The following is a 24,963-nucleotide window of genomic DNA, read 5'->3' on the forward strand; positions in this document are numbered from 1 at the left end:
AGCTGCATTTAACCTCTGACATGTACCAAAAGGATTTCTCTAGCAAAAGCCTGTACTGGATTTCTCTCACAGTAGCTTTTAAGTTGTTTCCCTCTAAAGGCAAAGCTTTCCTAGATTAAGTGATTTACTAGATAAAGTGATTTTAAAGGAAACACAGACTGGTGTATCAAAAGGAACAGAAGTCCAAGCTTGGTATTCAGTTTCTGGAGGAAAGACAAACTGTGCAAAGATACAGTGGATTTTGCAGTTGTCTGCTCTGTGGCAGGTCCTCTTTTGGAACTAATTCCATCTTGCCAAGACTCCCCCCAGTTTTCTGTCACATGTAACAACATTTTCTTGAGAGGTGGATCTCAGATTCTCAAAAGCTTCTCATGGCTACATGGCCCTCTCCCAGGTGGAGAGGAAGACCAAGAAGGAAATTATACTAATGTAACTATGGCAGATTAGATAGGTAACATATCTAAAGATAAAGTAAAACATAGCTTGGAACTTTCTTGTGTGGGCAAGTTTGGAGCAGTTGTAAAAACCTAAGTCCACTATTAAACATAAATAACCTTCTCACCCTGATACAAGCACAGTTCTGTAATAGTAAGTCCGTGATTCACTACAGGGTCTTTCTGTCTTGATTTTTGCAGATTGTTCCGCATTTACCCTCTGAACAAGAAGTACCATCTTCTCAAATGCTCTTGGCTCTCTGGAATTCAACCTACTTCTCCAGAACTGGCAGGACTACTACTCATCAAAACCATCTGGAATACCAATCCTTTCTCCATAACAGGGCTTCAGTGAAAGCCTAAAAAGAGAGGTAGTTAATAGCAATCATACCCAGAGCTGGTGTAATACTCAAGCTGTAAGGAACAGGAGGAAGATCAAGGAATTCCAGCAGATTTGCTTAAATCCTGTAAATCCGACTTAGGAGGGTAGAACAGCTAGTCAGCTTTTGTTTAATTCTTTCCCCACCACGCAATCACATACAGGTCTCTGCAGCAATGTTCTTAACCAGTGGGCTCAGCACCAGAACCCAGTTTTCTTTTATTCCCCAGCAACAGCATCATGGGGTGGTACAGGCCCTGAACTCAGAGAGGACACTATCATTCACTGCAGTTAAGCACATGAACTATTAATGGACTGATCCCCAATACAAGCATGTCACAGAGCACGTTTAAAGATCCAATATAAGCTTAACAGGGAGATACGGGGAAACGGCAGCAGCTCAAGTTGCCAAGGACAATCAGTAACTGGAGGTTTTTTGGTTACAGCATAGGATCCTGAGCCAAACGAGCTGCTAGAGTACTTTTAAAAGAAGCACTGTAAAACCTGGGTGCATCTGAAAAGCATTCTCTTTCCTTTTTTCTCCCTCCAAATAAAAGCCTTTTTTAAGGACTGGAAAACTTTATCATAGTAATTTTAAGCTTACAGTAGACATGTGAAATGTCAGAAAAAACCCAAACAACTGAACTTGTTGAACTCCCTGTGAAGCAGTAAAATCCAAAAACAGCATTCCAGAGTAGTGGGAGCTGTGCAAAATTTCAAAAGTAAAAATACAACAGAAAAGTATCAGTTTCTCCATTACAGCCTCTTATATAATGAGGCAGTTCTTCAGACACTGGAATTTAGTACTTTTAACATAGCTGACAGCTTAAGAGATGCAAAACTATACTTGTAGTGTAAATTTTAATACAAAGAAAGAAAAACCATCATCAACAGAAGTGAATTTAGAATTCTTCAGTTCCTTACTCCCAACTTAGCTTGTCTCCTTCAGAAACAAAGAATTAGCAAGTAGCTCTCCTTTTCAGAGAACGTCTTTTGGACTGAAAATGCAAAGTGTCATAGAACCAAAGCGCTTTCCCGAACTTAGATGTGGACATCATGTTCCTACTGACCCCAAGCCCTCTCAAAGACCCAATTATGCCATAATAGCAACAAGAGAATCAGCTACCCTGTGAGATAACCCGTTAATGAGCCAGTGTAAGTTAACAGTTAAACGAAAATTGCGTCAATAATTTGTAAAGCATACACTTGACTGGTATTACCTGGGGCTCCAGAGAATTCAGCTCCAGCTCCATGCAAACTCTACAGTCACATGTGGGCAGACACAGTCTGTATGAGCTTGATGCTCCTCTTGCTCTGCTTTTTTTTTTTTTTACGCTCCAAAGAATTAGTGATATAAATGGTTGCATAATTAGTTCTCTGAGGCACTGCATTTTTCTTACAATTAGGTATTGGTCCTAAAAGAAGACGGACCTGCCTGCAGTTTTGTGCAGTCTAGGGAAAAGAAACCAAATCAAAACTAACAATTAATTACACGATTTCTGTATCAGTCCATGCTTGAACTTTCTCTTCCCCTCTTAGCTTTTTTTACCAAAACAACAGAACATTTTGTTGTAGATTACAAGCCACCCAGACAAACAACAGTCTTGCATTATTTTATTATAGTACCGACAACTCAATTGATCTGACATGGCACGATATTTCTCCCACCTGCAAATCAGAGGGCCTAAATCACAACCTTCTACATTAAAGATCCTTACCAACGTATTCTGTATTAACAAGGTATTTTGCTGGAGACTTCCTCCTCATTCTACAGCCTTCTTGTACAGCAGCAGGAATTAAAAAAATTTCAAGAGGAATCAAACTCTGTATGCACACAGGCAGGAGTACAAGTCATGAGACTATTATCAATTTTAAGTTGGCTCAACGTCTGGGCCTGAGCACTTTTTGATAGCAGCTCAGAAGTTAGGCAGGAAGCTTACACATGAGGAAAAGTCCCCCCCTAACTGTTAGAAAATGCACTTACATGCATTCCCACAAGCATTTATTTCACAGTGAAGACCTGACTCCACACTGTGGCTAGTTGAACAACACACTGCAGAAATCCTAAGACCGCAAGACCCAAGAACCTCATGAACAAAGTCGGCTCATGGTCAAGAGGGGTGTTTTTCCACTCTGGAAACAAAGGTGCAGTCAAGATCCACACAGCACTGCTGACAGATACCACTTGCCATCAAACGCTTATTCAAGTCTACTTGTCGCTTTTTTTGCCAAAGACTCCAACTTTAATTGCTTGTCTGCAGTCCCTTTAGTAAAGCACATTATACATAACGTGTGATCTGTGGAAACCTCTTCAGGAGCTTGTTCACTTTGCTCGAACTTAAGTTTCCCCTGGGTGACAAGGTGTCCTCGTTTTGATTCTTGCGCTCCTTCTGAAAGAGAAAAAGAAACCTCAAAATATTATCTCTGCTTGTTTGCAGAGTTTACGCTCACCCCCAAAGACTACTACTAATTGTACTGGGAAGTTTCTTTCAGAAGAATGCTATTTCTTTAAGGGACACTTACAATAGCAGTAATATTGGCTCAATAATCACAAGGCTTTCAAAAGCTGATGACCTTTAAGTGATGTAATTAATGACTGACTGGCATCTTGCAAAGCTGATACTCTTCCATATTCTTAGTTAACAACTCCAGTTTTTTTCTTTTTACTTTCTATTACTCAATTTGATTCTTTGTAATCTACCAAATAAATTGTGGACAATTTTTCATTTGTGCTGCAACAGCAACACAAACAGCACCAGTAAATAACTATTTATTAAATGATGGTACTGTTACTGAAAAAAAAAAAGGAAACCTGTGATCAGTTAAAGGACAAGTTTAGTACCTGCACTTACCTTTAGTCTGCTTTTGAAACTGACTTGATTTCAAGTTTATCATATATCTGGAAACCTCTAATTTCCACACAATATGAAGTATATTTTTCAAGGAAATGTCTAGCCTTCAAAGTCAGAAACAGCCTAAAGGAATTCCAAATCTTCAGAGAATTGAGAATAGCTGTTAACTACCTCATGTATCCTGAAAATTCTGTTTGTTATGAGAATTACTGAAACCACTGGTTATTTGTCTACCACGTTGTCTCCACCCTCACCCCTGCAAGCACAGAACTATTTACAGATTTATGACAGACTGGAATTTGGGAATCCTAACTTACCACTCTCCCCCACTGTCTAGATAATGCAGATATTGGATTGGTAACCCAGTCAGCTATTTAATTTTATGAATCAGAGCAGTTGCGGAAACTTGCCTACACTGTACATCTCCCCAGTTACAATATAATCCACATCTCGCACCATACAAATCATTGTTCTGCCTAATAGCTCCAAACTGTATTCTCCCTCATTCAGAACTATCCTGTAATATGGAGAAGAACAATGCTTCATTAGTGCTGAAACTTTATAGATTAAAAACTGGAAGAAATCAAAAGAAGTGGCCTAGGTTAGGGTCAATAGACAGCAACTGAGCTCTACTTCAGGCATTAGACAATACAAAAATGACTGGATGCGACTATTGTTTCATCCTTAGTTATAACATGCCAAACACCCAGTCCCTTCCTACAGTCCTTTATTTTAATTCTAACTTAATTTTAATTTAACTTCTGCATTCAAAAAGGAAGGACTGCATGTTTGAGCTACATCATCCTCCATCTCTCCTACAGCTCACATGGGTTACACCACCAATCAAATTGTTCCGAGAACATTACTACTGTTGGCACACAAAAAATAACTGGGAGCTTCCTCGTTCCCTACTACTAGTCTTTAAGAACACAAAAGAGGCCTTAATTACTTCTGCCTTTGCCACGCAGTCATAGAACATCCGTATCTCCTCGGCACAAGCTGCATCGTTGAAGTCATTCTGTTTCCAGCAGGCCATCATTACTGACATCTCCGTAATGCATGTCGCCTCTAGAAGGGAAAGACACAACCAAAAATCTCAGATGTTTGACATTTCATCCTAACAGCATCCACAGTGCATAAATTTACAGTTAGAAGTTTAAGATGGGGTAGAGGCAGGTAAGAAAAAACAACATTTGAAGTAAAGATCTCATCTTTGGTTTGTGCAGAGATGTTGCTAGCACAAAGATTAGCACCACTGCAGCCATCTCACATCTGATGGAGTTCTTAAGGTAAATGCTATGTTGAGATGTAACAAAGGATTTTACACACGCAATTCATGTACGGAATATCACAAGATGCAAATTTAGGGTTGTCGCACGCGAAAGCAATCTCTTCTGAAGTACTCATGTGCTAATTCCACGGCACAAACCAGGCCCCTTTCCCCTCTGCTGCCCTGCAGAGCAAAGGCGCTTCTGAGCGTCACCTCGACCCGGCCCTGACACACCATCGCCCTTCCCAGAGTGTAGCCGGAGGCAAGCGGCGGGAGGAGGCTGGCGGGCCCCGCGGCAGCAGGCCTACCCCACAGGGGCTGGGGGGCCCTCCCCGCGGCGGGGGCGTTCAACGGCCCGGCGCCACCAACTCACCTCCCGCCTCCTCCCGGCGGTTCGCCACCTTGTTAGCCAACACCAGCGGCCGGGTCGGGCGGATAGCCGGCGGCCGCTTCTTCTGCCGCCACTGCCCGGAGACCCAGCGGGTGACCCAGGCCGGGTAGACGAGCGCCGCCATGTTCTTTGCGACAGGCCGTACGGCGAGCGGGCCCCGCCCACCCGGCGAGCGCATGCGCGCTGCCCGCCCCGCCGGGCTCGGCAGTGCCGGGGTCCCGACCGCTGCGCTGCGGGGACGCGGCTACGGCAACCGCACCCTCCGGGACGCGGCGGTGACCCCGAAACCCAGTGCTGTTGCCGATGGGTCACGTCGTCATCCCACCGCACGGGAAACCCCTCTTTTCGTGGGGCAACCTCACAACCTCCTCCTTCTCCCCGTTTTCCGGCGAAGGCCGTGGAAACTAAACAACTCTCTCACGGTTTCTGTGTGACAGGGAACCACCCAGTAACAACTCCAGCAATTCGCATCTCAAAACCTTCCCTGCAGCAACCCTAACCAACGAAGGGGTACACACACTCCAGCCAGAGCAGAAGAAATCGCGACCGTGTCAGATAAACAGAACTGGAGGATTTCTTTTGCAACTCTGTGGAAACTTGTCTTGGTGCTTGAAACTCTGTGCTGCTTCGCTCTCAGCCCTCCACCTCTCTCCATTACATACTAACAGCTGGATCTGCCCCGCATTGGTGACTGATGCTCCTACCCTGCCTTCCAAGAAGATCCTGAAACTGCTTCTGCTGAAATGGCCGTGTTGTTCTCACAGCCTCGTACTCAGTAGTGGAGAATACCCTTGTTCCCAGAAGTTTCTTTCCTAGTGTAGGATTTAAATCCCTGGAAGCCCTCAACTCATCAGGCTGGTTCTGGAGCCCTAATGTCCCCAGCTGAAAATGACAAGTAATGCAGAGGGCACAGTAACATCTGAAGGGCTGGGGTACAGACAGATTTCTGCCGAGTATGAGGGACAAGATAGATGTATAGAACAGAGGAGATGAGATACTGGACTGGGGACATAAAATACTCAGATGCTTGTCATATAGTGGTCACTAAGTCATCTTATCACTGCATCAGGGCTGCTTCAGGCACCAGCAATTTCCTTTGTGCACTAGAGGACATAGGAAGAATCCGTTTTCTTCCATAGGAATGCTGAACAATTTTTTGCAGTGTGCTCATCACTTTGGATGAAGAGAATATACTGGACCCTGCCCAGTCAAGGAAGTTAACAAGACATTGGAAATTTTGTGACCTTGATTTTAAACAGACCTATACCAGAATATTCTCAGTATCATTATAAGAATTCACTGCATCAGTATCAATACTAGAATTTACTGCATCTGCAGATTTAATATATACTCTGGTATGTCTGATTCTATAATTATGTTTTCGTTATTGTTAATATTTTCTTAGAGTCCAATTAAAGAACATGAGAAGACATTTTCAAGTTAACAAAACATTTCTTTTGATCCTCTTTAGAAGCAAATTTCCATCTCTTTAGGTCCAAATTCAAAAAGTCTGGTCTGGAACTTCTGAAACATTTTGGTAAAAGGGGTGTTTCTCTACTTCCATTTTTTCTGATGGGCCAGGAGCTGTCGTTCTACCTTGGCTACCAATGGAGAAGAGAAACAAGCTGGCACCTTCAAATTAGGCTAGAGGGCTTGCATCCTGCAACTCTAAACATCAGAAATCTTGCAAATCCAAGACAGGGAGATGAAGTACTTCTCAGTAGTCCAGTTCATGTGAGGTTCAGCTGCTCTTGGTTTTTTGGCCTCTTCTAGTTAGCCCTACTGATACTCACTTTTCTCTACTCCATTTGCCTGCTGCAATTACTAACTAGACTTGCACAAGAACAATAAAAAGAAAAGACACAAATACTAGGACATAAGAGAAGCTGAATTGCACTCCCTGTAAATCAGCCTCCCTTCTTCCAAATTACATTAGCTAATGGTGGCAGCATCTTCAGGCACATTCACCTTCAAAAGCTGATCTCTTTTAAGCAATTCCAAGAAAAATGGGGGGAAGCTGAGAAAGAGAAAGGCAAGCTACACAAGGAGAATTGTAATAGCTTCCTGTCAGTTACTGCTGTCTGCATTACAATCTCTTTTTTTTGGCATTCAGCCTGGGTTTGGAGCATCAGCCTAAGAAACTCCTGAGCAGACAGAGTAACGTATGTGATGGCGTCTGCACAGACCATGCAGAGATGTCTGAAGAAAAACACAAGCATTCGTTTTAAGCGAGAATGTAGAACTACAGAAGAGGTGTGTTACTCAATAGCCAAGTCTCTCTGTAGCCTGTATTTTGTATAGCTGATAGCACAGAGACACTAATGGATGGGACAGAAGTTCCAACTTTATAGGGACAACGGGAAACCCAAATCCCTCAGCACATTGACAAGTGAACTCCACAGATGTTTAATTGTGGATCCTGAATGTACAAGTATAAAGAACATGTAAAATTCTAACTGCATTTACAACCACTTTACTTGGATGAACAGAGTTAAACCTGAATCCTAGCCTGCATTTTCAGCTAGTCAAAACCAAAATGAACCACAGAGATTAAGCTGTTAGTATTAGATTTGAAAAGAATCTATAGCACAACTGGAATAAGGGCCAGTTATGATGCTACAGTACATGCTATGCCGCAATTAACTATAATGCTAACGATGCTGTAATAAAATACACCCTTAAAATTAGATTGTTGTCTTAAATACCTCTTCAATGGTGAGAAATTACACCATGGATCCTTCGCTTTCTGGAGTAACTATGTAAAACCTCCAGACATTGCCTAAAAAACAGTTAGGGGATGAGGCTAAGAAATCAGTTGTATTGGGAGAAATGAAGAGAGCTGATATCCACTTCTTTCTGAACCGCGTGGATCCAGCTTTCAGGTAAATACCAGCATATTCACCCAAGTTTATCCTGAATGCCCCAGTTTTCTCATACGACTTCCTAATACCCTCACCTACCACAGTTTATTCTCAGCTGTCTCACCCTGACCTCCTTAAACTCCAATTTAATTGGAGATGCCTTAAAAGTTAAGGCATCCCCACTTTAACTTTAGTAGTGAAACTAACCAGTTTGCTAAGATCCCAGGGGGTTCAGACTTACTCCTGTCTGCTGAGCTATTTGGACAGTATTAGCACTCAATGCACATATTAGTAGAAATGCATTCATTCACACAATGACAGATGCAATTTCTTTTCTGACATGTCACCCCCTGCCCCAACTCCAATGCTAGCCTACCTTATCCTGAGCTGTCTCAATCAGATCAGCCACCCTGCATTATTCTGTCCATCTGACTAGTTCTGAGCTGCCATCCCTAATCCCTAACTCCCAGATCTATTCAAATTCATCCCATTTCCACTGCAAATTACCTGATGCCTTCTTATTTGCTCAAAGATGCCACAAAGTATCATGATCTGCTCTGATCCATTCCAAGATCCCCAGAACCATGTCTAGCTGAGACACTTCAGCATTAGATCCGTCTTTTCTGCAGGAGAGAATGTATCTAACAGCATAGAAATTAAGATGCCAGTAATGTCACAGCTCTGGAACAAATCCTACTGTTCCATTCTTCTCCACCCTTCCTAATTCTTCTGCGAGGCCATGAATCTCTCACTGCCAGCTCTTGAGACACTGAATCATAAGAGAAGTGCAGTTTGTTAAAGCCTGACATAGGCTTTGGCTCAGCCGGTCATATCACTAAAAGGTTTTTGTCTCTGATTTATTTCAACCTGTCAGTAAAGGTCTCTGGGCAGAATGAAGGAACCTGCCACCCTGTATGTTTCTGATTAATACAACTTCTCAGAAGGTGCCTGGAGATCTATCAACAATCTTAATTAAATCAAACCAAATGGATGACAGCTAGCTAGTCATTAAGGGAGTGGCTCTCTTGGGACACTGGCAGAAGAGTGCATATGCAAGGATGGTAAGGGAGGCAGATGGCTGCCTGTCTAACATAGCAAAGCCTGTTTAAGCAGCGATGCCCCTGATGGCTGTGTTTCAATTCAATTTATCCCATTCCTAGTCCTTTAGGAGTTATTTGTTCTTTCATGCCTGTTAAAACTACCCTCTGCCAAGGTGCAAGAGGGGTATTTCTGCTGTGATTCTCCACTGCTGCACTTTGCAGACCATTTCCAGGGAAAGAATCTCCTATTCTCCTTTCCCTCCAAACATAAACATCCATTGTTGCTTGGCTCTCATTCTACTCAACATCACAGAGGACCCAGAGATCATTCAGTTTGAAAACTACTACAGTGACAAAGAAAGAAAAGACAATCCTTTTTCAGTTCTAGAAATTACCAATGGTAGGTATCAAATTAATATTCTTCAGTGCGGTTATTTGATTCCTAGAAATTGCAGTGCTTGCTAAAGGACAGAAAACACAAGACTACTAGTTCAGTATATAAAACACCCAGCTACTTACTGAAAAAAATAGGCAGCACCTGCTATCACAGTTTTGGCAAAATGAGAACTTTAGCTTGTCCAATGCAACGAACTGGATTTCTAGATTTTTAACCTGTCAGATATTTGTTTCTCCTCTCTCACCTTTTAGAGGGCATAAACTTATCCCAGCTTGTCAAGTCAATTCTGAGACACAGCATCAATAGCATCTACTGGTGTTTCATATGAGCAGTAATGAGGAGATATCTATTTTTAGAACATTAATGCTAGTGAATAAAGCTATCCTGACAGCTTTGAAATCCTCCCTCTGGTCACACAGTAAACAGGCAAAATGCACGACAAGCAGTGAAGTCACTCACCCTAGTTCATAGAAGCCTACCAAAGGGTTTACAGAGGTCACCTCCTTATCATCCTCAATATTTGATATCTTTGCTAGAATTCCTGATTAGCCTCAGTTGTGTGTTGTTATCAGTACAGGCACCTGCAGTGTAAGAACTTGATTAAGAAAGATGTTGTATACACTGTTCAGTCTGAGTATCATATAAGCCTTCCAGTAGTTAAAATATGAGTGGTGACATTCAGCCACCATCTAGCTGGTTTGGATTTAAAGCAGTGAAGTGAGAAATCCAGTTAGCATTCAAGACCAGAAATCAAAAATCTTTCCCAAAATATTAATAGTTGCTGCAGTGACCTTCTTCCTTGCCTGCATTCACACCTTGCATTAGTAGAAAGACAACTAGGATCATAAATTGAATTCACTTTGGCTAAGACTAACAGCAGTATTTGGACATTTTATAGCAATCCTTTCAAATGCACTATTAAGTAAATTAATTGCAAACTCTTCAAGGGTATGAGACCCAGCTTCTCCTCCTCCCTCCAAATAACAGGAGAGATATGAAAGCAAAGCCCTGACGGTAGAACCGCCTTTATTCAACATTTTGCAGTCCTTGCTGTGCAGAGAAATGGATGTTGTGAAGGTCAGTCAGCAGCCTGGAACAGAACTGCAACCACAACGCTTTAGCCAGTTAGGGAGGATTCCCGCCTTGCCCGCCCCTGAGGATTTTGTCTGGCAGCTATACAAGTTACTCATACTACGCACTGGAAGAGATATTTCAGCCTTAATTCTTATGCACCATGTACAATAAGTGAAACATTTGGTATATTAATATAGGCAATAGACACTGTTTATAAATCATGGACATACTGCGAGATATAGAAAATGATAAAGGTAGCATGATCTATTACTACAAAAAAACCTCTGTGGACACAAGATAAATAAGGCTTGGGTGAGCATCATGGCTGTGAAGAATAGTAGCTGACACTCATTAACTTTTGAGAAGTTCACCACCTGTAAGACTGTAAAAAATAGTTAAACCGAGGAAGACACTAAGAACTCAGAAGAGAAAGCTATTGAAACTGGCTCATGACTCCTAACTACAAACTAAAACTTATACTTTGAAAATAGGAATGAACTTTGACATGCTTTGAAAGACACATTCAAACACACTTTGAAAGTAGGAGTAACAAAAGAACTTGTTGACTGGTGACTGTAATATACTGAGTACAGATAATAAATAGTGGTGAAGGAATACTTGGATTGTGAACTAGCAAATTAATGAATCAGGGTCCCAAGGAATTCTTTTTCTCTTGGTTTGCTAGCTACTCTTAAGTTTGTACCACCGTATCTTCAATTCTGTTGTTAGCTGACAAACATGCTCATTTTGCTGAGTGGGAAGGCAAAGTGAGGCTTTAAGACATCACTAATGAAGAACTAAGCGGTGCTATGATACACACGCTTACATTGGCACTTCCTCCATTTCTGCAAGGACAATACATTAAATGTAACAGGTCTAATTTGGCAAGAGCAGACAGATTATAACAACTACCTGGACTTGGTTATAAACACCACACTTCTAGAAAATCTACTTAAATTACAGGATAAAATAGCAAAAGCAGGATGTGCTTGTACCTACTTCTTATTTTTTATGTTTGGTACAAAAAGCAAGATCAGAATTTCTCCTCCTGACTATCCCACCAAGCACTTGAGTAAGAAAGGGTTTTGAGATATAGCTAATTAAGAGAACCATGCAATCAAAGAATACTGAATGATTTTCTATACAGAAACATGAAGAGAATCTGAAGTAGTTGAAGGCATTAATTCAAACAATTTATTTAAATATCATTAAACTGTTCACTAGAAGTTGATATTCAGATGTAAAGCAGCCTTAATTTGTTTTATCTTAATTTACTTCTCAAGCATGTTGTGGCCACTTCAATCCTAAATACACATACCTGTAATCTCAGTCTGAATTGAGTAATCCACTTTCACAATTAATTCAGATATATTGACTTAGGTATTCACGTCTCCTGAGTAACTGAAAAAAAGGAATGTAAACTGATGAATGCATTTTAGCTGAAGAACCATTTGTTACTATTATTACAGAACAGATATAAAAGAGAAATAAAATCCCATTATACCATTAAAGACATCACTACAGTGTGGCCATATTTACTTGTGCTTTTAAACCCATCACACTAAGTGAATTAGTCTCCCTCCAATACAAGATCAATTATTTCAGAAAGGTATCAAACATGGCAGGGAACAGTAGACTTTATTTATATCTGTAAGAGATACAGAGATCTATCCACATGTCATCACTTACTTTTAGGAACTCCAGTCACAGACCAGGATCATACTATGTGTTAAGATTTGGTAGAGATACAAAATCGTTTCAGTGCACCTGATTCTGATCATCCACTTCAGCATAGAAAGCCAGCAACGTTTGTATCCAAACTGCAGAGACCATTGGAAAGGCACCATTGCAAGAATGTATTTATCTTTGCAGAAAGTTGCAGATACTCAAAAAGAACAAATCAAAGGCCTCTGAACTGCTGGCATTAAAGTCAAGATTACAGCTGGGATTTCAGATTTGATGGAAATTTAAAAGAACCAAAGAATACTAATTTTACTCTAGTGCTACACAATACCAGGTAATACACTTGCTGGTGTGAAATACTTTGTTGAAAGTTGTGAATTAAATAACTTAGTCTCTCATCCCATTGTATGTATCAACTGGAAAGTTAGCAAATGAGGAAAATTAGGCAGAGAGTTAAGTGACCTGCCCATAGCTATTCAGATACCCTGAAAAGTAGGAGTAATTGAGGCATGGTTACTTGAGGAGAAGAGACTTTATTGCTGCAGTTTCATAAGGCACAATTGCTCTCCATAGACATTTGTCTTTTGTAACTCCTTCACTGGAAAAGCTATTTGTTAATAACAGCTAAAAGTACACCTTAATGAGGAAAATAAGTAACTGATAAAATACTTATAAAAAACGATTACTATTTTGGAGATTAAAAAAAAATCCCTGAAATAACTTAGGGCATTTGAGCAAGAGTCTGAAGAGGTGTTCCTCTGACGTCATGTAAGCCATAAGGAAACTATACCAAATGCAAAAGGAGAGTAAATTCCTCTTCTGCCTCGCATGTTGACACCTGCAATTCAGGAGTGGCTTCACATCACAGAGCTGAATTCAAATTAAAGCAGTTGCTAAGACCTCCACCACTGAAATCCAATCATAACAGAAACTCACTCCCTTTATGCACCAGAAAAAACAGTTTCTGTGAGAGGTTTTTCTTCTATTTCAAGGCAAACATTTGCAGCGAGGTAAGAATTCGCAGTCTCAACTTTCAATGCACTTTTCAAATCAAGCTTTTACAAAGATGGGTCAGCGTTGCCTCGTCCTCTTGAGAAAAATCTCATGCATATAGTCCCAAAATCTTCCCTGATGTGACTCATTGCGATGAATCATAGCAGTGAGGGCCTCACCCTGATCAAGGCTTTGCCAATAATCCTGCAGCCACATCTCTTTCCAACTGAAACAAAAAGAGACACCACCATAAACCATTAAAAAAACAAATGAGTCTGCAGCTGTAATAGCGCTTGAAACATTTTTTTTTCTTTCACACAAGAGGAAAACAGGCCCAGAGATAGTCATGACAAAGCATGCTGTTACTGTGCCATTGTGCTCCAAGTCATTTAAAGAAACTTGCTATGAAAGTTCTCTACGTAAAATATACGTTCAGCATTAGCTTTACAACATTCTAGAAATATCAGCATGCAACTGGACTGTTAACCAAAAGGACTAAATTATTAAGTGTAGAGAATAAAAACTTCTATTAAAACAAAATCTAGCACAGAGTCTCTATATGATTTTGGGAATAGCCTTCCACGTCCAGTACGCGTATAACAGCCTAAAAAACAATATTTTTTTTTCCAGATAAACCATTTAAAAATTAGAGAATGACACCTACTCATTACAAACTCGTGTTATATCCCTCAACCATGACTCTATCTCCAGACCATGTGGTTGAGTATACACTTTCTCTTTTACAATGCAAACGTTCTTAAACTTTTCACAGCCCAGACTACATCACTGCAACTTCCAGCAATTCCCTTTCCATTCATGATCATCTGGACTACTTCTCTCATTCATGTTATATCAAGGTATGACAATAACTTATTTATCTCTTCCCTGTTTTATCTGCTACCCAGCCACATAAGCCCATCACAGATTTTAGAAAGAAGGACCAAACATGATACTCTTTTTCAGCTGTCCATATGAGTTACCTGATACTTGTTAACTTACACACAGGGCTTTTTGCTTCTTCTCCCTCCCAATCACAGAAATAAGTACAGTGCCTGCTGCATTCACTCTATACACCATATATTAAAGCAAGCACAGCTGCACTACCCAGAAGCAGATTTCACCCACTAGTCCAGGAAGCCCAAAAGGAACGCACAACATGTCATAGTCGCTTTCTTTGTAGAGCACTATACAACTTGTATCCCGTGGGAATTAGTGTTCGGTGGTCAACAGCATCATCTGCGGTGGGACATTTCTGTAGTGTACACCAAAAACCTCAAAATAAACCTTTTAAGATAGATTACAATGTGAAGGATCATAGACAGAGGCTTACTTCTGCATTAAAAAAAAAAAAAAGTCTGCCAAAAGGTTCCTTTCTAAAATGCAGCACTTGGACATACTGTGAGATCACTCTGCTTACCAGCTAAATTAATTAACCTTTGTTCAAGGACTGCCAAGATGCATTACTTGTTTTTTTACAGCATTGAATAATGGCATATGTTAGGAAAATGAGTATACTTGCATTAAGTACTAGACACAAGTGGCAGTAGGTAACAGAAAAAATAAAATGTTTACCAGCTGAACTCTATGAAAACACCACTGAAAGGAATTCCAGTATCCAAGTGAAGACTTTTGTCAAAAACATTAAATAAGAATACTTTGGTATTTTTCTTTTTACATTGCTGTTATTGATTTTTAAGAAAATAATTTCATTCTGATTCTGTAACTTGTAAAAAATTGGTACCCCAGGATGATCAGGAATGTACAAATATCCTGAAACTACCAACTACATACACCCTAAATGTTATTACCATGAGATACAGATCTATCTTTAATCCTGGATGATTACTGGATTCTATTGCAAGACACACCTTACTGTGTACATGTGGCAAATCTGATACACTTCTAAGCTGGTTTTCCTCTTGTCATAAATAAACTGTGACTTTGACCTAGCAAAACCAGGATGGTTTGAAAATATTGCTTTATCAAAGGCACACTGGCTTCTCTTTTCTCATGCTACCACAGGTGAAAACTGTTTAGGTAACTGGAAAGGTATTGTCACTTAGTCTTCTTATAGTTACCCTCTCAAACACCCCACTTTTGGAAAATGAATCCTCATCAATGAAACAAATCAAACATTTCACAAACATGAGAGTCCAAGAATAATTGGAGATTCCGGTTCCTACTAAACAGATGCTCTACTCATCACTAGCACTGTAACTCGCTATTTTCTGTGCAAAGCAGCCAAGAATTCAACAGATTATAGCAACCAACCCATAACCTAACACATACAAATGGCTGTTCTACAGCCTTTCTTCTGAAGCTTATTTGGGTGTGAAGCCCAGAAGTCCAAACACAAGTGAGGCTGCAAGCATAAGGATTTAGGAACCACATCACCACACTTAGAGCTAAAGGACAGCAAGGTGAAGGTATAATAATGTGCTCCAGCAACATGTACCTACACAGAGAAAGATTATGATGCAACAGTTCTGTTAATTCAGCACATTTGCCAACCCTAAAACCAAATTACACCTGGGAACAAGGGTTACAGAGCATGCAGATGCACAGGGTAACCATACTGTAATTGGGTACTTGCTCTAAAAAATATATAAACTCCAAATGCCTTTGTTGTTCTCTGAGTTCCAGAAGCCTCCAGAACCTAAAATCACAATGTACGTTTATAGTCACACCTTGTACGGTGCATAATTCTATCACCTGTAACCCCACTAGGCCTGCATCATTTTTCCACCGTGTTTTCTAAAGTAACAAAATACACAATTGACTGTCTCAGGAGACAGTCATTTAAACTGATCATATTGTTGACATAATATTACTGTCAAACTCTGACAAAATATGAGCATGTTTAGCTAATGCTTTGGTGGCAATTTTATGCTACTGTCACACCATTTACAATTCTAAGTAATCATCTTCCATTTTGGAGATAGAAATGGTGAAAGCTCAGATGCTTACAAGAGAGAAACCACTGTATCTCACTGGACATCCCCTTCATCATACATTGGAAGGTATAGATACATATCTTTCTAAAGTAGATAGCAGACAACGCAAAAGCTTCCCTGGTATAATTTTGCCAGGCACATCTCATATCTATAAACATGCGGAGAATAACACACCATGGTTCAGTGAAACATGGAAATTTCTGTGGGATGCAACTGTAGCTTGGATTATGGACCAACTGTTCAAAACTCCTTGCTGATGACCACTGCATAGAACGATGGAGTACCTCAGCTTGCAAGTAAGTGGCATGGGCACCCATGCTGTGCCTTCAAAGGTGTTTCTCTACTGCCATCTGCTGCTCAAGCAAAAGAAAATCTGTGGAAAAGTAGAGAATACTCATAGAATAGGATGCTCCATAGCATGCTACAAGGGAAAAGCACATTTTGCTACTGAAACTGAGAAAAGGTATTACTATAAAAAAGCTCAAATAAATCCACCAACCAACAGAAAACAAAGTATTATGGGCCCTTTTTACTTATAAGCATACTTTTTCAATTAGTCAATACGAGAATTAATTGTACTGTGAAAAATGCTTTTTAGTGACAAATGTTGCAAGTTTTGTGAAATAGGCATTTCCTAAAGAACCTGAATGGCCGCAGGCTTATTTTCCTTTTTTAATTTCAGTTGACCATTTTCAAAAGTGTCCAAACATAGGAAGTAACTCCCCACACTTACAAAATTCTTCACACTTTTTTGTGGATGGATAACGTAATAAAAGACTCTCTTAGAGCTTCATATCCACATGGAACTTAGTTCTGGGTTACAGTACTTGAAATGATGGATTCTACATTTTCAACATACTGTTTCTTCTAACAATTTAACACTCCTAAGCATTCCATTCCTTAGTCTAGGAAATTATTAACAAAGCTGTAAACTGATACAAACTGGGATACAATATATCGACAACTTCCTTCAGGGTAGTGCATGAGATCTTCCCAGTATTTTCAAAAAGTTGTTAACTTAATACTACAGTGGGACTGACATCAGAACATTGAAATCTTTGGTGACAAGATAGCTACGAATATAGGCAAGGTCTGCTATGACTGAGGGTTTATCTTTATGATGGTTGTCTGATGGCTTATAGAAAGTGAATTGCATGCATTTGAGTAACTGCCTAAAAAAGACAAATTGTTGCAGGAAACGCAAAGAAAAATTACAAACCTAGGGGATCCAAACATGTTACACTAGTAATATGCACTACAAAAAGTACACACACTTTCTGTGTGTTTATGAACTGCAAGAACCCTTCCTTCCAGCAACTGCAACTTCAAACACTGTCAACGAAAAACCTCAAGGTTTGGGTACCCAAGCACTGACTTGTTTTGTGCCAATGCAAGTATAAATACTAAGGATAAAGCAAACCATGCAAACAAAACTCTATTCTGCCTGTCAGAAGAGGTCGCCTGAGGGTTGGTGTGCTTATTTCCCTGCTGACAGACCTCAGGGCAGCTCACACTACAGATGGCTAACACTGGGCTCCAGGCCTAGGAGATTCCAGCAACACTAGCAATCCTCGTGCACAAAGGGGACAAGAAACTACTCAAGCTATTCTCTGTCCTGCAAGGTCCGTCTCCTAAACAAATGGGGTGCTGTCCTTCAACACAAGCCAGAATTTTGTCACACAAATTAAAAAAAAAGTCTTGTAAACTATTCTGGGCGAACCTACTTCTGCTCTGAAGTCAACGTAAGTTAACCAGGCCTGCGCTGAACAGCAGCAACCCCATTCTTAATGCAGTACCTTGCTGTGAGGTATAGAGCTTCTTTCACTCAAGGACTACCAAGTGCTTTACCATCACTGTACTGAAAAACATCCCTCCTCCAAACAAGCAAAGAGGCTAAGATAGACAAAGGACAACCACATTGCCCAGGGTCGCATGCCATTTATTATGGGTGTCTCACACTCCTCATTCAACCACTAACCAATACCACCACCCAAGCCTCTTTTTCAGCCTCAGTGTTACACAATATTTGCAAAACTACCATACCACCCACAAGACATAAAGCGTAACTGGAGTTGTATTAAGAGATCCTTTAACTACAAAGCATTATTAAAAGTTACAGCTACTATTATTTGAAGCTTTTTTTTCCTCCAAAAAGCATAGCATTGGTACATTACCTGTCTCCTCCAGAGAGGTCTTCAACACTTCCAAACCCAGGGGTTGGCATAGGACATCCCATGTGCTTGAACTGAGCTATGCGAGGTCTGGGAGCTGGGATTTTCCCACGGGACTTTTTGTGTTCCTGCTCCTCTCTGACTCGGGTGTTCTCCCTGTCACAGACGAAACACTCGAAGCCATTCAGGTAATTGGGCAGAGTCATGTCATTCACACCCCACTCCCGCCTCTCTAAGCTCTCTAGCAAGAACTGGTTTTTGATTCCACCAAGGTTTTTATACTCGAGATACTTCATATATTCCTCTCCATTCTTGTCCAGGAAATCAAGATATTTTGCCAGCTCTTGGGGGCTTTCAAAGTCATCTATAAGAATGATGGAGAGGTTGTTTGGCATCCAGTCCCGCACAGCTGGGGAGCCTCGGTATACTGGGACAGCACCCAAGTGCATTGGACGCCACAGCTTCTCTGTCATGTAGTCGTCACATATGGCATTCTCCAAGGCCAGATGAAACTTGTACCTGGCGATAAAAGCCATAAATTCAGAATCTTCTGTAGTGGCTGTAGAAGTGTCTCTCAGTCGCTCACTGGGGAGCTCACGGTTATGCAGGCATTTCCCATAGGAGTCAACCTAAAATAACAACCGGCATCTTTACAAAGTGATTTGTTTGCCCGGAGTTCATTTTCAGAGCTTGTAGTTCTTGTAAAATTCCTAACTTTGATGAGTTCCTAGCTACCCTAGTTTAGCTTCACTTTCACTACAAATTCTTTCCCTTGTGACTATTCCTAGAGTCCCAATTCTAACAGCTTTAGAGGAAAATGAGTACTCAGTTTCCAAAGCAGCATAAACTATGCTACAGATTAAGGGATGGGGGAGCGCGCAGAAAAGAAGACGTCACCCAAAAATGTATTTATTACCAGATAAATCGGAAATCAGGAGGTAAGGAAGGGCATTCAACTCTCTCTATGTTAATTTAAAAGTCATCTTTTTACTTAACAGAGACCAAAAACTTTTCCAAACAGTTATTATACACAGTTTCTGCCAGTCTTAGCAGGCTGGCAAAAAACTTCCATTTGTTAGACTGAGAAAAACTGATGCAGGGAGCTAGAAGAATACTGTCTAAAAATGAAAGACAATATACTTGATCTGTAATCTGCTTCATATTTTGACAATATACAGTCATAGTTTAAAAACTATTCTGTCTTTGCCTCGCTATTGAGTAGACGATAAACCTGCACAATAAATGAATCCCTACTAATAGAAACAGCAGAAATAGCTAGGACAAAGATGTTTCAGATAAAGACTAAAAACACATGGGTTTGGTGTTTGGTTTTTTTTCTAATCTACTATTCTTCATAATTTTAAGAAAAAAAAAAGCAGTTAACCTTTTTTCTGCTTGAAAGAAACTACATTATTTCAGCTTTTGAAGCTACTCTCCATACAGTACAAACCACCATAAGAATAACATGGTCCTACCACAGCGCAGCTAAGAAGCAGATTCTAGAAACACAGCAACCCATCTTTTTATTGCAGGCTTATACATTCAAACAGGAGGAAGGCTTGTAAGTGGACAGCCTTCCCATACACTAACTTTAAGGTCCAGAGATTTCAGCAGCTTCTAGTGCTTGCTCCACAGGACCAAGCTTACTCAGGCTTAGCCCAAGTTGTGGCTGATCCCGAGTCTGGCCAAGTCCACCGCTAACAGCTACCATCAGGCCTACCTACTGGCATGCGGTGCAGTCTAGACCACGCTTTGGGAAGGAATACAACTATTTTTTCTGTCCAGCTCGCAGTCAGCATGCATCCCGCTATGAGTCGCGTCTTGGCTAGAAACAAGGACAAACACACCCCATTAAAATAAGGAGCTGGAGGGGGGCAGCCGGGCAGGCCCAGCTCCTACAGCAACCCCCTGCCACGGCTTCCCCGCGCACCCCGCCTACCTGGATGTACTTCATGAGCTCCCTCACGTAGCGGTCCCGGTCTGAGGGGACGTCGCAGTGGGACTGCATGTACAGCACCGGGCCATAGCCCTTCCGCCGCCACTCGTCCTTCTCGGCCAGCGGCACCGCCGGGCCCCGCAGGTAGCCCACGCCGGGCAACCACTGCAGCGTGAGGGGGTAGTCGGACTCCCGGCGGAAGGTGGCCGTGTAGTTGAAGAGCTGGATGCCGGGCGGGTGCGAGAGCAGGTAGTTGTTCATGGGGGACTCCTCGTGGAAGAGCGCCCAGGTCTGGTGGGGCAGGCGGGGCAGCGGCGCCTCGTAGGCCCTGAAGTCGGTGCCGTAGAAGATGAGGGCCTTGGTGCGGCGGTGCCGGGCCACCCTTCGGCTCCGGGTGACCAGGCAGGAGCCGCGCGGGCAGTCAATCCGCTCCGTGTCGCCGGGGAAGTGGGGGAAGAGGCTGCCGCTCCACCACAGCAGGATGGGCAGCGCCTTGTTGCTCCGCGTGTCGTTGTTGCCGGGCCCGCGGTACGAAGCGGCGGCGACGAAGGCCGCGCCCGGCGGGACGGCATCCTGCGCCCACCCCTCCGCCCCACACGGCTCCGCCGCGTCCGCCAGTCCGGCCTCCCTCTCCGCCGCCCCCGGCCCCTCGGCGGCCAGCGCGCCCCAGGCCAGCACCAGCACCAGCGCCAGCCAGAGGGGAGCGGGCCCCCGCCGCCCCGCGCCGCCCGGCCTGCCGCCACCCATGCCCGCCGCCCTGGGCCGGCCCCGCCCCGCGAAGCGGACGCAAGGGCCCCGCCCTCGGGCGGTGTTCCGTCACGGGGCGCGCGCCCAACGGCAGCAACGGCCGCCGGGGGCCAGTACCGCCCTTCGCCCCTCCCGTCACTTCGTGCCCTCAGCGGCTGCGGCGGCGAGCGGGGCGTCAGAGGGTGCGGGACAGCACGGCGAGTTGGGCTCCTGCTGAGGAACGTGGCGGGGGGCGGGGAACAGAAAACGCATTTTAGTGACAGAACTATGGGTGGTTTTTTCTAATATCTACAGGTTGGTGTGAAGTTCCCTCAAAGTTGTTCTTCTGTACCAACCTTTGGTGTTAAAATAATCTGTAAATGGGAAACGGGTACCTGCAAAACTGAGTTTGGCCTACACTACAAAAATCAAAAAGTGTGCTAGAAGCTAAAAGCTTCAAAATGCATTCCTTAAGAGATAACTTAATCCTAATCACAATACTTATAACCGATACAGACAAAGAAGTATTCTTTGAAGAATCCTTTTTCTTTGAGGAGTGGGGTGCTGGCAGTGCACGGCGTCAGTGGGGAAAGGCCACCAGCCCCATGCCACCCCCGCCAGCCCCTCACACCAGGACAGAATGCCAAGACGTGGCTGTGGCCAGGCAATGCCCACAGGCATGGGAAGGGGTCCTGCCACAAAGATGGCCCCAAGCACAATCTACTCCACACCATTAAAGTACAACACACACAAGGCCGATCATTATTGCAATGTATCAGTTCAGTAGCAGATTCTGGACATAATGTACATTCTGTAGGTGAGTAATCTCAAAAATATTCTACAGAAAACTGTCACCAGATATTTAGCAATGACTGTCTTGTGCTTTCGTATAGATTGTTGTAAGGTACAATATCAATGTTCTGGGCTACAGTCAAGTTACACTGCCAGTTCACTCTGAACTTTATTTTTGCAATTAGCACACTCCTCCCTGCCCCCCCCCACCCCCTTCCGTAAGAAAAAACCCTCCACCCAACTTCCCTGGTATCTCATTTCTGAAAGAGGAGCTCTATTTCTCTGAAAAACTAAGACTGCAGAAGTCTCTAAGTTACCATTGTCCCAAGGCATAGGTAAAACTTTCCAAGCAGACCAAGAAAACCCCAAATCAGACTCAAGCTGTGTTAGAGAACAGGGAAATCTCTTCAAAAGTTCAGAAGAGGCAGAAAGTTAATAAACAATCATCTAAGGAAACAAACACTGATCTGACTAAACAACACTTTTTGTCTGTTGACTCTTGTTGAATTTCTTATCATTCACTGGGAATAAAAAAAGACTGAACTTGGTCATCAGAAGATTGTAAAGGATCAATCAGCTGGACTTCAGCCCTTCCCCTTTCCTCCCTCCCGCAAAATACAGGGTTTGGAAAAATAAGCAGTGTTTATTTACTAACAATGACATAAAATACATCTTAATATATTTTTATTTCTTTACAAATTAAAAGATGCATTGGAAAAACAGGTGAAGAAAAAGAAAGGTTCATTTATGATTTCATTTCCACCCCCCAAACCCCCCAATATTAATACCAGAAATTAGTATTTGTGGAAGTCTGTGGTTGCTGCGCCTTATATTCCCGGGAAGTTGTTTTTCCTCTCTGGTTAAAAATCCTCTCGATTTTTTGGTTGGAGGCAGTACGCGGAGTAAAAAGTCAGCCACATTCATACAAAAACGCTTGAAGGTTCTGTCAACTACATTTTGAAAGAGTTTCTCCATTGCAATTTTCATATTCCCCTTTCTGTGTAGTGATGGGAGGGAAGACAAACTAGCAGCATTAAAAGAAAAAAATGGATTTATATACATGCTACAGGATACAGAACTAAAACCACAGCCAGATATTCTTCTGATCTTAACAAGGACTTTCCTCTGAAATATCAAGCCCAGATAATACGTTCTCTAATCCACCCACATTCTTCCTTCCACTTTTAGTGCTATTGGTAGCACTACTCTGGGGTATTGTAAGAACACTTGTTAAGCGTTCAAGCTAAAATATACTAGCCCCCTTTCAAAAGTGAATAAACGAAGCCCTTAGAATTCTGAATTTGATTTACACTCGCTCCCTCTTTGCAGGAGTCTTCTCATCCACCCTTGCAGAATGGAGCAGCAGAGTGGCCAAAGTGGATGGATTAATCTGTCTGAGGTATTTCAGTTTAACAAACAGGCTTATAAAAAGGTCTTGTGCAAGCTGATCAGTAGGTAGAATGGGGGAGGGTATAAACATCCAGTAATGAAACTCTTCAGAGCCCAGATGCTTTCAATAACCGAAATCAGGTACTTGCAGTACCTGCTACAGTACAGTCTAAATCTTAGTCTTTATATCCCCTTCCTTGTATCCAGGGTACAAAGCAGACTCAAATTTGCATCAGTATAACTCAAATTCCTGCTTGTTTGCTATAATTCATAATAATATGGTTGAAGATGGCCATTCCTTATCATCCATTTCCTACACAGCCCCACACCACCTTGTTAAAAGTATTTTCTGCTTAAGGTTAAGAGGCTTTTGTTCCTACCACCATCTGGATAGATAGGTAAGCTCTGCAGGAGAGGCCATGAAACATGGATTGAGTAGGACATTACAGAGCCGTGCAGTGAGAAGGAAAGGAGTCACCACACACACCAACAAGGAAGCACCGTCTCTACCCCTGCGCTGTTCAGAAGCTGATGATTGTTGCTCACTGAACTCTTACGTATTCCATTACAGATCTGCACAGCAACTTCTAGTACAGGAAAGATTGGGGAAATAAATTTGCCCTGCTGCCTCCTGGCTTACCACTCATTTCCTTTTTCATGGATTTCTGGTTCAGACAGCCACATGATACACCTGTGCTCTGCAACGCCATGTCTCCTTCTTAAGAGAAGGAGACACAAAATGTTTGGCTGCTCCAGCTCCCATCACCTGACCTGCCTCTTGGCCTCCCCCCCGTGCATCCTCTTCGCAGTTGGAGCATGCACACGCGTCCATACAAACACACAGCAACTACCAGAAGTTTTGAAGAGTTATCGCTTTTTCACCCAATGTTGAATCATGTACAGTGAACTGAAAAAAAACTACATTCATTACGACAGGATTAGCGAGCATGGGGTGGGGGGGGTGAACTCCTGCCAAGCACAGGAAACAATTTAGATACAAGTAAAAGACCTGGTATCAAAGGCCTTTTCTTTTTTTTCAGCCCTCACCAGGAAAATTTTTCATCTCTCATACGGGACTGGGAGAGGTTGAAAGGATTTCTGCTTATGCAATGTGTATTAAAAATTATGGAATTGTACAGATTTCTATGTTGTCCTTTTTGAGGGCGCTGGGCCTTCTTATCAGGTCATTAGTGGAGACCGAAATGTCACTGCTGAGTTCCAGCACCGCGCCCTCCTCTAGCTCAGTAGCTGCCGAATCTCCTTGTGCATATGACACAGGAAGTCCACATATGAAGCCCCCCCACTCAGGCTCTTGTCCTCCACTAGAAAGTGTTTGAACAGCATTTCCAGCTTATCTTCTTGCTTCACAATTATTAACTGCAAAAAACAAAGCAAGAACAAAACCAACAGTGAGCAGTTAGAATTAATGTTCTTGTAAAAAAGAGCAAAAAGCTAAATCAGAATGACAGCATATATGGCTTATGTGCTCTCACTTCTGTGGTTTGTACAGTAGTATATTATAACAGGTCTGAAAAAATTTAGTTTCAGAACTATGGCAAGCACAGAACTCCAAAACTAGTACCAAATTTTTTTTCAGAACCTTGAAAACTTCATATCTGAA

At 42.1% G+C, this 24,963-nt stretch overlaps 3 protein-coding genes across 16 annotated transcripts in view; all 3 read right to left on the reverse strand.

Annotated features, from left to right (window-relative positions):
- LOC128910838 (neurotrypsin-like) overlaps positions 1-3,095 on the reverse strand; it is a 30,451-nt gene extending 27,356 nt beyond the window's left edge. For 2 of the 6 annotated variants that reach the window (XM_054204678.1, XM_054204677.1), the window contains exon 1: positions 2,034-3,095. The gene's annotated coding sequence lies outside the window, so the exon portion shown is untranslated. Of the gene's footprint in view, positions 1-562; positions 737-2,033 lie in introns of those variants that run through there. The other 4 variants (XM_054204675.1, XM_054204676.1, XM_054204673.1 and 1 more) reach the window with 4 other exon arrangements.
- Positions 3,096-4,614: 1,519 nt separating this feature from the next.
- Positions 4,615-21,182, reverse strand: FUT11 (fucosyltransferase 11). 4 transcript variants are annotated; one of them, XM_054204684.1, is made up of 5 exons: positions 20,439-21,182; positions 18,503-19,128; positions 13,172-13,600; positions 12,017-12,099; positions 4,615-4,733 (listed from the first exon to the last, which is right to left on the reverse strand). In XM_054204684.1, exons 1-3 carry the CDS (start codon positions 21,180-21,182, stop codon positions 13,453-13,455), a joined length of 1,518 nt encoding a protein of 505 aa, XP_054060659.1. In that variant the 3' UTR covers positions 4,615-4,733; positions 12,017-12,099; positions 13,172-13,452. The 4 variants fall into 4 exon arrangements, with proteins under 4 accessions (XP_054060659.1, XP_054060657.1, XP_054060656.1 ...); XM_054204682.1 differs by having other exon boundaries at positions 12,388-13,600; XM_054204681.1 differs by having other exon boundaries at positions 12,017-13,600.
- Positions 21,183-22,339: 1,157 nt separating this feature from the next.
- Positions 22,340-24,963, reverse strand: part of SEC24C (SEC24 homolog C, COPII coat complex component) — a 39,231-nt gene continuing 36,607 nt past the window's right edge. For all 6 annotated transcript variants that reach the window (XM_054205633.1, XM_054205631.1, XM_054205628.1 and 3 more), the window contains one exon: positions 22,340-24,719. In XM_054205633.1, the coding sequence (XP_054061608.1) occupies positions 24,579-24,719 (141 nt within the window). In that variant the 3' untranslated portion in view covers positions 22,340-24,578. The remainder of the gene's footprint in view (positions 24,720-24,963) is intronic.

Source organism: Rissa tridactyla, chromosome 6 (assembly GCF_028500815.1).
Source record: "Rissa tridactyla isolate bRisTri1 chromosome 6, bRisTri1.patW.cur.20221130, whole genome shotgun sequence".
Classification (NCBI taxonomy): domain Eukaryota; kingdom Metazoa; phylum Chordata; class Aves; order Charadriiformes; family Laridae; genus Rissa; species Rissa tridactyla.